Genomic DNA, 12,930 nt, shown 5'->3' on the forward strand with positions numbered 1-12,930 from the left:
TTGTGAATGTTTGCTTTCCACTATTCATTCTTGATAGAGCATTGATCAGTCTCATTATAGCTACAGCTATGAGGCAGTTACATAAAATGACACTTAAGTGAGGCTTGTCCCTGTAGGATTTTGCAGTTTTGTGATCGAACAAATGCAGATTCAGCCAAAAGCTTCAGTAACTGCAGCAGCTTGCAGTTTTTCCTCAATGTCGGGTTACTTCGTAGTTGCAGTTTCACACATTTTATCACACTCTGTTAGATAGAACGATATATCAACAAACTGTCTTGTCACATCTCATTTGGCAAAAACATTTGATGTGCTACGTTTGCAAACTAACAGACATCAAAATTAACAGACATCACTCCTTACAACCCTTGTTCTTTTCTGAACAGTAACAGTAACAGTGAGAGGCTTCTTTAGGAGCTTAGGTTAGGTTTAAGGTAATGGTGCAATTCCTACTTGTCACTGATAGAGGTTAAAATCAAGGTAAATGGACTGCACTTCTATGGCGATTTTCTTCCTTCAACGTACAAAGCTCTTTACAATTTGCCTCTCATTCAGCCATTAACACACACCGATGGTGACGGAGCTGCCTTGGGAAAAATGATTTCAGTATACCTCTTACCCAAATTGTAAGTCTTCATTTCCTATAAACAAACTAGTATGGAGGTTTGTAAGCTGAGTCATATTTCAGAAATAAGCATTGGGACATTAAGCTCCATCTGTTGACCTTGAGCGCTGAAGTAGAACAGCAAATATTATTCTCAGACTCAACAATGTTCCCCTACTAATAACACCAATTTGAGGGCTTGGGACCTCCCATCACAGAGTTTAATTTTATCAGGCGTATTATTCAAACTGAAATTAGTTTTTCCTGCCAGTTACAGGGAACAGTAGCTCCAGTTTGCTTTGTTTAGTAAAGAAATAGAATAGAAATGAACCATTTTTAGGTTTCAGGTAGTTGCATAGCCTAGTAGCAGTAATACATTTGAAGCGTTACCTTTTTTTTCTCAGTGTCCATACACTTTGGTCATTTCTTAGTTGTTAACAGGAATAAAGGTGCAGATAAATGTACTCTTAAAGTCAAGATACTGACTCTGTTAAGAAAACAAAGTAGTAAGGAAAGCTAAATTGACTTTCTCCAAACTCATATTGCAGGTCACTTGGACATACGAACATCTGAAATGTTTTTTGCACTTTTTTTAATGTTTCCGGAATTTGCGAGATGTGACTTTTGTCATTTGGCTTTAGGGGGGCCGTGTCTGCAGAATTTGACCACAGCAAATGCTCATACCAAAGACCAGGAAGGCGATCTCAGTAAACTGAGTAAGGATGGTGAGCATGGGAAACCGAGAGCGCCATCAGATGCTCAATCTAACATCTTTGTTCTGAGGAAGATGGTGGAGGAAGTCTTCACTGTACTTTACAGTAAGGAGTCACCAAGGCAACATGTTTTCCTCAGCATTCCTTTTTATGTCATGAAACTCTTACCCTAATTCATGAACCCTATTCATGACTTGGATCATCCTAAACACTACCTATACATGGGAAAAAGAATCATTAATCTAACTGATCAAAGCAAAGATTTCTCTTAGCCAATTCTAATTATTATTATTAATTATCCAAGAGCAGAGCAGACGATTTAAAATTTTAGGTTTTATTTTATTTAGTTGTTAGATACATTGCACAGTACTCACACTGCTTCATGCAATACACAGGTGAGGCTGTGGGGAAAAGCAGCCTGGTCCCTGTGCCTTATGAGTGGATCCAGAAGGACCCCGGCTGTGTGGTGGCCCACGGTTTGCCTGAGGGAGCTACCCTGAAGAAGCCCTCTGAGTATGACACCAAGACACTGATGAAGATTCTGGAGCAGAGCCACCGCATCCAGTTCATAGTAAAAAGGTGAGTCTGCGAAGTGTCTGTTGTCTGATATTCTTGAATACACTACTGTTTGAACGCTTGTATGAGATTGTGAAAACCAGCTTTTTAACATCTGATTACTCTAGAACACGTGCCAAACTCAAGGCCCGCAGGCCAAATCCGCCCCGTCGCAAGTTTTGATCCGGCCCGCATATCAATTTAGGTTCACAATAGATTTTGGCCCGCCTAGTTGTGTGCAGAAACCGAACACACGGGAAACTCTTTTCACACTCTAATTAGTCGACACTCAAAGCAGAATTTGGCAGAGTTGCCGACTTTGAGACTCAGGAATTCACACAGAAGCAGAGTTATCATATTTAGGCTGTGAAAAAAATGTAATTATTGTTTTGCTTGATTTGCAAAACTCTCTGATGGCTAAGGAACTTTTTTTTTTAGGGCTTTATGTTGACATAACTAAGTGAGAAAGGTATATGAGACATGCAATAATACAGTCAAATATATTTGACTTAGATTAAATAAAAGCATGTCAAACTCTACATGTCTGGCCCCTGATGGGATTCTTATTTCCAAGTGTGGCCCTTAGTGAAGTTGAGTTTGACACCCCTGCTCTAGAATGTGGAAAATAATGAAGTTTGGCATTTCAGCTTAGCCTCTAATGCTTTGCAGAAATAGATACCAGTGTATAACGGATAGCACTTAGCTGTCCTGGCTTATTTTTGTAGCTCGTTATTGGTAGCAGACATGCTGTCGTGTATTAGTGATGAATAGACGGTTTCAATTCAGCTGTGGCAAAAACACTGGGGTTACATGTTAGTCTCTGCAGAACATTTTTGGAGTAAGATTCATGTTGACGTGAGGGTGGCAACGCAGAGTGATCCAGCGACAAAGTTGAACCTGGCTGGACTTTCAAGTGAACAAGCTGTGATGTCTTTATGAACAAAGCCTAAGCCTGGCTAGTGGTACTTGTCTTCAGGTTATGTCAGAAACCATAAGCTTATATACAGAACATAATACACAGGTGACAGCAAGGACAGTTGGAATGCCATGCTGGGATAGTTGGTGTGGACTTTGAGTCTACTGACAGCCAGAATGCTCCGATTATATGTAGTTTATGGCGAGAGTGTTGGTATGATTGAAATATAAGTCATAAGGCACGCTATAAAATTAAGTCAGGCTGGTCATCATATTGTGCCTCAAGACCGAGCACAATATTTTTGAACTGATACGAAGTGAACACCTCATAAAAGCAACATTGCGTAACATTTGTATTTTTTTGCAATTTGAGGCCCCAACTGTTTCAGAGCGCAATTCACCGTCGCCAATATGGACAGCTGTACAGTTAGCGGTTACGTTAACAACAAGTAAAGTTTTGTGTCCATCAGGAAACATTGTAATAAATCACCAAGAGTTGAGGCGGAGCAGAAAACATTTCTCCTTAAAATATGAACCAGTTTCACCAAAATCAGTGACCTAGTGCCGTAAAGTGTTGCGCACTTCTCCCTATATAGTGCAAGAACACGCGACCGGTGCACAGAGGGGGAATGACAGAGGCACCATTGATTTGAACAGTTATTGACTTCCTTTCAGTTTTGCCTACTCCGTTTAAAAACACTCTTCTCTGTATTTGCTCCATTAACAACAACTTTGACATGCCTTTGCAAGTGATTGAGGGTTTCCTGTGTCTACAACTTTATAATGAAAGTTGAATATGAGCAGTCTGAAAATACATGCGACACTGTGTAAATGACAGAGACTCAAATTTGTGTTTGGTCTGTTTGCCACTTTTTCTTGGAAAAGCACATAACTAGAGGTAGGGAGAACAAAACAGTAGAAGTGAAGAGAAACGTAAAGAGTTAAAATACCAAATAAACCACGTCATCTCATTGCATTTATCTTTTAATCACTTAGACAGGGGATGTTGGAACTGATAAATTGGTCTTCCTCAAAATGAGTTGTTGCTGCAGCAAATGTTGATATAAGCCAAGAGGCACTTGGCAAGTGATGCAGTTTGAAAACAAAAAGCTCGATGTCATGGTGTGATGTATGGAGCCCTCTTAATGACTTTCTCCTTGATTTTGTGTCTGTGTGCAGGCCATCAGAAGATTTGTCTCGAGAAGCCAAGTCCAGCACTGATGTCAATCACAACTCTTCCACCGCCGCCATGACAACGAGCAGCCACGGCCCAGGGAAGACTGCTGGCCAGGTAGTCACGTCATCAAGTCCCGCCTCTTCCAGCAACTCTGTTCTGTCAAACTTCCTGTACGGCATGCCCATGTCCTCCAAACCTCACCCGGATGGCAAGCTCGATTTCAAACCCATGTCCCTCCTCAACCTGGGCAAGGACAGACTGGCCAACTGGACGCCAACAGGGACGGACAAGATAAGCACGTCTGTCAAGGACTGTGCAAACAATGGTAAGATGGGGGTTTAACAGTGGAATAGGATTTTGGGTGGGTGTTCCACAATGAACAGTGAATAATAATACTAATATATTTTATTTATATAGCGCTTTACATGGTACCACCAGCACATATAGCACATTCAAAACAGATAAGCAATAAAGCCAACACATAAAACAAGCATAATAAAAGCAATCAAAAACAAGAAAACCAGTAACTATCAGGTGAGAAATGTAAGACTATTGTATGTGGAAAGCTAATCGGAAGAGGTGTGTTTTGATTAGTGTTTTGAATGTGTCCAGGTCAGTACAGTCACGGATGTGTATGGGTAGGGAGTTCCAGAGGGAGGGGGCTGCAAAGGTGAAAGCTCTGTCACCCCAGGTACGGTGTGTGGTCCTGAGTGGTGGGGAGAGGATGTTTGCATCAGAGGAGTTCTGCAGGTCTGTGAGGTAGGAAGGAGCCTGGTTATGGAGGGCTTTGTGGGTGAGGTGGAGGACTTTAAACTGGATGCGTTGGGAAACAGGGAGCCAGTGGAGGTTCTGAAGGACGGGAGTGATGTGATCACGGGAACGGGTGTGGGTGAGGAGAAGGGGGAGCAGAGTTTTGGATGTACTGGAGTTTATTTAAGGCTTTTGCAGGTGAACCATAGAGGATGCTGTTGCAGTAGTAAATTCTGGAAGTGATGAAGGCGTGAATCAAAGTTTCGGCAGCAGAGAAGGTGAGTGATGGGCGGAGACGGGCAATGGTTTTGAGGTGAAAGAAGGTAGTTCTGGTTATTTGGTTGATGTGTGAAGATGAGGTTGCTGTCGAAGATGACTCCCAGGTTACAGATGTGTGGGGATGGAGACAGGGTGGACTCGTTGACAGTGAGACCGAAGTTATGGGTGTTCTTTGTGAGGGATTTCGGGCCAATGAGCATCAAGTCGGATTTATTGTAGTTGAGTTGGAGGAAGGTGGTTTTGTAAAGCAGCCAGAGCTCGACTGCAAGCGGAACACTTGCTCTTTCTCAGGTAATAGTGGGTGCATTTGAAAAGATTCCTTTTATGAATACAGGCAACATTCAAGATTGACATAACATTCACAACTATGATCATATTGATAATGAAAAGTAAAATCTTTATATGAAAAATTTAATTTAGAGTAAGTGCTTCATGCTATGCCCCCAGTGTGCCTAGAAAAGCGGTAAATTTGCAGTGTGCTTTTAAGTCTGATTATTATACCGCTCATTATTTCATTCAAAGCAGCACTTTACTTTTATAGCACATTTTACTGTTATACTCATATTTTTAAATGACTCACTTAACTCACAGCCAGCAGTAGTCAGGTGGACGTCCTCATCTATATTTGAAAATGTAGAAAACACTGCAAACAAGAGCCCACACAGAATGATTTCATTCTTTATCCTTGTGCCTTTGCAATTTGGCAGTTGTTTAGATCATCTAGCCTAGTATCTATCTGGGTACTAATTGAACATCTCTGACTGAAATGAAAGTGAATTGAACTGAATAGATCTAATTTGTCTTGCACTTTTAGACGAGACAACAAGACTACCTGGTGAGCAGGGTCAGAGCCCTCCTGGCATCCACATCTCCAAGAGGCTACTCTTCTCCATAGTGCATGAAAAATCAGGTAAGGATGAACATATTACCCAGAACACGTGTCAAACTCAAGGCCCGGGGGCCAAATCCGGCCCCTTGCAGATTTAGATCCGGCCCGTATATAAATTTGGGTTCACAATAAATGTTGGCCCACCTAGTTGTGCGCCAAACCACAAACACAGGAAAGTGTTTTTTAAAACTGTAATTATATGACATTCAAAAGCAGAATATGGCAGATTTGCCGACTCTGAGACTCAGAAATCCCCCCAGAAGCAGAGAGAGTTTTCATATTCAGGCTGTGAAACAGGTTGTTGTTAAAAATAAAATTGTCAACAACAATGCGACAAAAAGCATACAAAAATTTCGGGAAAAGCAACAAATTTACAAAAAGGTGACAAATGTCTGAGAAAGCCACAAAAAAGTCAGAACAAAAACAACACAAAATGAGAAAAAAGCTAACAAAATGTTTTTAAAAAAAAGTGACACGCAGTAACAAAAGCATGTCAATAAACTAAATGTCTTGTGTGATTCTCTTTTTCCAGTGTGGCCCTTAGTGAAAATGAGTTTGACACCCCTGACCTAAAAGATAAACTGTAGGCAGTAATGGCCTCATTTCGAATGTATTATTTAGAGACAAGTTAGACAGAATGAGCAAGTTCACCCCCATCAGCCAACAATTGTATATTTAGATGTATAACTAAGTGAGATAAATGGATTGACAGATTATTTTGTCCTTGCTAAGAAAGTCATCACTAAAGAGCAGCATTTCAATCAAATTTAAAGATGTCAAAGATTTTAACTGCACAATCCATAGTTCCCAATATTTCCCTTAGCTTTCCTCTTAATAAGCTTCAAAGTTAAATGTCAGTGCTTCACGTGCTTGCAACCATTAACATGTTATATATTGTAATTTTATTCTGTACAAAAACTAAAGTGTAACATTTGTGGAATTTGGCTGGTAGGAGGATTTTGTGCCCTTTGGACAACTGTATAGTTAGTTATATTTTATTTCTGTGTCATGCCAAACATCTTGGCCCATCCCTGGGATTACAAGACTCCACAAATTCACTTATTCAACAAACATCTTCCCGTTGCATATACAAATCCTTCGAACAAATACATGAATACAAATATATAGACATACACATACATACATGTATATACACGTACACACATACCACACACAAACAACTAGTTCTCATCTACACTCGATAAAGAGCTTTTTTCCTCTTCTCCCAGTCTTTATCTAAATAATTAGCCAATTTATATGTTTCATATGTGAACAGCCATCTCAATCTTTGAGCATCATCCATATTTACCAAATCAATCTCTGCTTTTATCCTACAAAACAAAAAATCACGCTGCTCACGATAAAAAGGACAATAGAAAACAAAATGGAACTAATTTTCTACATCATTCAAACAGCACATAGGACAAATACGTTTTTCCTCTTCTACATTAACATATCGTCCTGTTTCAGTAGTCAAAGGCAAAACACCAGATCTCACTTGGGCGCATAAGGATCTTTGCCTTTTTGACAAATTATATACAACATAATTCTCAGTGCCATATTCTGGTTTTATCATCATCAGCAATTTTGGCTTAGCCCATATATCATCAGCCCACTGCTTTTTGTCTTTAGCAAACACAGATTCTTTAAACAAACCGATATTCAGCTTTTCATTATTAAGAAACAAATCCCCAAAACCATAATTACAAAACAAATTGAATATGTTTATCCCAGAGAAATATTTTCCTTGTCAACCTATTTGCGTCCATATCTAATAGACGATTCCATAACTGGGCCATACATATCTTCCAGCGAGCCTCACATGATTCCCATCCCATGTCTCCCACTATCGCCAATGTAGGGGTATACTTATGCACACCCAGAAAATATCTTATAGCACTATTTTGCACTAATTCACAATTAGATATATTCCTAAGTCCTCTAACACACACAATATAATCAAGTATAGGGCACACACAGGCTTGAAACAATTTAGAATACGTTTGAAAACTTATGTCTTTCAGATTCCTGCTTTTACCAATAATTCCTCCCAAAGCTCTACGTGCTGAATCAGCAAGAACCTTAACACCATTTCTAAAATTCATATGTTCATCAATATAAAAACCTAGATATTTATATGAGTCTACAAAGTTCAGCTTGTGTGACCCAATTTTAAACTCATAAATGCTGCGAGTAGTTAAAGGTTCTCTAAAGTGAATTATTTCTGTTTTCTTTCTATTGATGAACAATCTCCATTTATTACACCAATCATCAATATAAGAGAGCATGCGCTGCAGATTATCTTCAGATGGAGACAGTAGTACTATATCATCCGCTGCATAAAAAGAATACTTATCATTTCATTTCCACATCTTATCCCACAATTCAATGCTTTAATTTCCTTTGCCAAATCATTTATATAAATTGCAAATAATGTGGGAGACAAAGCATTGCCCTGTTTTACCCCTGATGATGTTGGAAACCAGTTGGTATGGAGTTCATTCAATCTTACACATGCTATGGGCTTGTGATAAACAGACTTCGGTGCCATATAAAAATTTCCATTTACCCCATACTCTATAAGCTTATATGCCAACAGATCCCTATTGATCATATCAAAAGCTTTGTGAAAATCGATAAAGCACGAATATTTTGGCTCATTTTCACTTATTCTATTAGTTATAATTGTAGACAATACAAAAATGTGATCTAAGCATGATCTTGATTTACAGAATCCATTTTGTTCTTCCACAAGAAGCTCTTCTTTCTCTAAATACAACATGAGCCTCTCATTAAGTATTGTAGAATACAGTTTATAAACTGTGCTCATTAGACTAATCCCTTTATAATTTAAGGGCACCCTTGGATTTTCATTTTGGGATTTTGGTATCGGATTAATAATTGATTTAAGCCACATAGATGGTATTTTGCCACATTCAAAACATCCTTTAAATAAATCACACAAAATATCAAATAGTTTGGGTGATTTCAGTATTTCATTTGGGATATTTTCAATTTGTCGCTTTTCCCAATTTAGCCTTATTAATAGCCATTTGAACTTCTCCTTTTGTAAGACTGTTATTAAGATCCTTATTTATCCAATACTCCCCTTTTAAAATGTAGCTCTCTATTACATTTTTCCTCTGACATAAATCCTCGTAATACCCTCCATCAAAATCAAACATCTCACAATAGAAAAGATCTTTAAAATCTTTCTCCCACCTATTAATTACATCAAACAGCCCAGTCGCTAAACTACCGTCATTCCCCAGCACTTCCATGGGTATTTTACAACTACGCCTTGGCCCTAGTTTATTAATTTCTGACCAAAATCTCTTAGGGTCAGACGTTTGGATTCTCTTCAGGTTTAATACATATCCTCTTTGATAACGTCTTTTATAGGATCTGTATCTTTTATTAAACCTATTCTGACTTTTCTTAAATGTTTCTAATAGTTTACTCCTTTCTATATTATTATTTAAACACTTCAAAATTTTTGTTTCTATTTTACACATAGATTGCCACAATTCATTCAACTCTTTGTTCCAATAAGGTTTTGTATTGAATGGCTTTTTTGTAACCTTATAGTTGTCTCCATATTTAAAATCAAACTCTATATCTTCTTTAATCAATTTACAAAGGCCGACATACCAATTATCTAATTTTTCTTGTTCTCTAAAACATAATTGTATGTCATTCTTCATTTTCGACAGGATTGATTGTTGTAAACTCGAAGATAAGAAGTTAACTGGTAAAGTCCTGCTAACTTTCCTTTTTTTGAATGCATTTTGTAAACTCTCCCGGTAAGCTACATGACAATGAGCCTCCGTCTTTATAAGAAATTTTAACCTCAGTAAAGAATGATCTGGGACTCTGCTTCTTTACCCAATCAAATCCATACAATTTGCCATTTTAATTAATTGATTTAAAACTAAAACTTCAAAAGAGTCACATTTGTAAGCAGTCATATGGTACAAGTATATAATCAACCACTGCTTTACCCTTGATAGATACCGATGTGAAGTTATCACTTAGAGGACATATCCTCCCATTAACAATACATAAGATTACTTAGATTCCTTTAAGAATTCAATCATTGATTCTCCATGTTTATTTACAGAACCATCCAAGAAAGCTCTAGGTGGCATCGCATCCACTTCTTTTAGATAGTCATCAAAAGCACCTATCCTACTATTGAAATCTCCACACACTAGAATTGCTTCAACTTCTGAGCATAGATAAATCTGACTCAAAACATGATTAAAGAAAAAAGAGGCATCCTTTCCCCATACTGACGTTTCAGGTGGCAGGTAACAAGTAAAAACAACAAAACTATAACCTGATTTCAGATGCACAAATCTTACACCTAGAATACCATCCACCTGTTTGTCTACAACATCAATTTTGTACAATTCCACCAAGTTATTTTTAACAAAAATCCCAACCCCACCTGTATATGTACAGACCTAAGAGGGGTATCAATCTTCTCATCTATCCCTCAGTAAGAAAGCCAAAATGTGGAGCTATTCCTTTCAAAAGTGTGCCATGAGATTTGAGATCCAGATAGTCTAAAATGTGACAGATTTTCAGTGCTATGTGGTGTTAGGTCTTTAACTATATGTACATGTAGAGCATTATTATAATTTTTGGTATTAACTTATCACAGACATATTGGTATCAGTGTTTATGTCGGCTGTTAAGTATTAACAAATTGCTGCACAGAAAGATAGATATATATATATATATATATATATATATATATATATATATATATATATATATATATATATATATATAGAAAATAGTTGGTCCATCACCAAGTTTATTTTTCAACTGTAAAGTTCAGCCCACAGTGTCTTGATCACAATTCTTAAAAACCAAATTTAAGGAATCTTCATCAAAAAAGAATGTAGGATTTCTTATTTATTTACTCTCAAATATTGATAGCAGAATCAGCCTCAAGAATTCCGCATCAGTCGGGCTATAATATATTGTCAGAAGAAAATATTCTAAATAATGATAGGAGTTGAAATCTCCTATCCCAGAGGAGGTTTTTGTGCAATTAGTTTTCCCTCTTTCCCTATGTTCTCCTGTCCCCTGCTTGGATTTGCAGGCTCATACAGTAGCCAAGCATTGTTTACTGAACAAACGCTAAATTATACTAAACCTGAACCATTAAGAGCTAAACTACTAAGATGTCAAGAGTAATCCTATAAGAAGATTGCACTTATTTCCCAAGTTGACATTGAGTAGATGGAGAAGATTAATTTTAGGTCTTTGACACATGAAAACCGCTCACTTGAATGTTAAAGCTCCGATAAACTTTAATAAAAGAAGCGGGTTTCTGTTTCATTTTACATAAAGCATTGACAGGAGTTGTTTCTTTTACTTCTTCTCTTGCAGAAAAATGGGATTCTTTCATTCGGGAAACTGAAGACATCAACACGTTGAGAGAGTGTGTTCAGATCTTGTTCAACAGCAGATACGGTAAGGAAATGCTCTCTCTTTGCATTTTGATTTTGTATGGGCCTCAGTATCACATATAGGCAGCCATTTTCAAAGGTATCCCTGCCTCCTCAAGCAATTGTTCATGCACAGCGATGATTCCGTGTGTGTCTATGGATGTTGATGGATTGGGGTCAGTGTTTTGGTTTGATCGTCTTTTCCTCAATGATACACTAGACATGTATTTGTAGCCAGAGTACATTGTTAATACCTACAAAAAATGTGTGAAGCTTGAGCCAGAGGAAAAATACAGCTGATTACAAGATCACTTCTTGATATTTGCATTGTTTTGTCACTTATTTGAAAGTATTCGAAAGATGCTTGCAAGCAATCCGACTGCAGTGTACTTTTTTTTTTTCAGTGGTTACTTTGCGTCTACAAGCAGTCTCTACAAATTAAGGGAACATTACAGCTCATGGGATCTGTTTCCAGAATTTTCCAAGCCAGCAGCAGCGATTATCATTCCCTTTAAAGTTTAATTTGTCATTTAGCTGGAATTATCTCCACTTCTGTAAACCTTCACATGGGGTGTGTGTTCTACTGGAGGCTGATTTTTCTTAATGTTTGTAGATTAGCAAATGAATCAAAATGAATAAACCACTATGACTTCTAGTTAAAGTGTATCTTAAAATATCTAAATGATATTCCTAGTAGCATCACATTGCTTTTCTAGAAATCCTGGTTGCTTATTGTGTTCTACCTCCAGCTGAGGCCCTGGGTCTAGATCACATGGTGCCTGTCCCCTACCGCAAAATAGCCTGCGACCCAGGGGCCGTGGAGATCATTGGCATTCCTGACCAGATCCCCTTCAAGAGACCCTGCACCTATGGAGTTCCCAAGCTCAAACGCATCTTGGACGAGCGCCATGGAATCCGCTTCATTGTCAAACGGTAACCAATGCCTCAAAGGGATACACCACCTAAATTAAGAATTCCAGTAGGTCATTCCCATGACCTAGGACATCATTATTATTATTTCTTAACTTGAGCTACTCTCTCTTAAAGCCAAACATCTGTGATATCATTAAGTACAAAGTCTGTCAAGATAATCCACAGACCTGGTTGTAAGCAGTTTCCCTCTAGTTTCCTAACTACAGAACTACATCCGGCAACCGTATCACTGTACAGAAGGGAGCGTACTCATGGACGAGAGGCTCCTGCTCTGTTTATTTTTTTTTTAAGATAATTTTTTGGGCTTTTCCGCCTTTAATTTGACAGGACAGCTAGGTGAGAAAGGGGTGGAAAACATGCAGGAAATTGTCACAGGTCGGACTCGAACCCTGGACCTCTGCGTCGAGGCATAAACCTCTCAGTATATGTGCGCCTGCTCTACCCACTGAGCCAACCCGGCCACAAGAGGATCCTGCTCTTCGGCTGAGCTGGTAACTGTAGCTGACGGAGACTGCTAACTCACCTGAGGCTACAGCTCAGCTGAAGGGGACACCACTAATGTTTACATCTGAGCACAAGCCTCTCATTAGTACTTCCTTCTGTGCGGTGATACGGTTGCCGGGTGTAGTTCAGAGAAAGAAATGATTTCTGTTAAG

At 38.4% G+C, this 12,930-nt stretch overlaps 1 protein-coding gene across 3 annotated transcripts in view; it reads left to right on the forward strand.

Moving 5' to 3' along the window:
- Positions 1-12,930, forward strand: part of gtf2ird1 (GTF2I repeat domain containing 1) — a 48,848-nt gene that overhangs the window by 13,012 nt on the left and 22,906 nt on the right. For 2 of the 3 annotated variants that reach the window (XM_028595009.1, XM_028595010.1), the window contains exons 4-9: positions 1,243-1,419; positions 1,710-1,893; positions 3,964-4,286; positions 5,805-5,900; positions 11,283-11,366; positions 12,091-12,274. In XM_028595009.1, the coding sequence (XP_028450810.1) occupies positions 1,243-1,419; positions 1,710-1,893; positions 3,964-4,286; positions 5,805-5,900; positions 11,283-11,366; positions 12,091-12,274 (1,048 nt within the window). The remainder of the gene's footprint in view (positions 1-1,242; positions 1,420-1,709; positions 1,894-3,963; positions 4,287-5,804; positions 5,901-11,282; positions 11,367-12,090; positions 12,275-12,930) is intronic. The other variant, XM_028595011.1, reaches the window with a different exon arrangement.

The sequence above is a fragment of the Perca flavescens genome, chromosome 13 (genome assembly GCF_004354835.1).
Source record: "Perca flavescens isolate YP-PL-M2 chromosome 13, PFLA_1.0, whole genome shotgun sequence".
In the NCBI taxonomy this organism is placed as follows: Eukaryota; Metazoa; Chordata; class Actinopteri; order Perciformes; family Percidae; genus Perca; species Perca flavescens.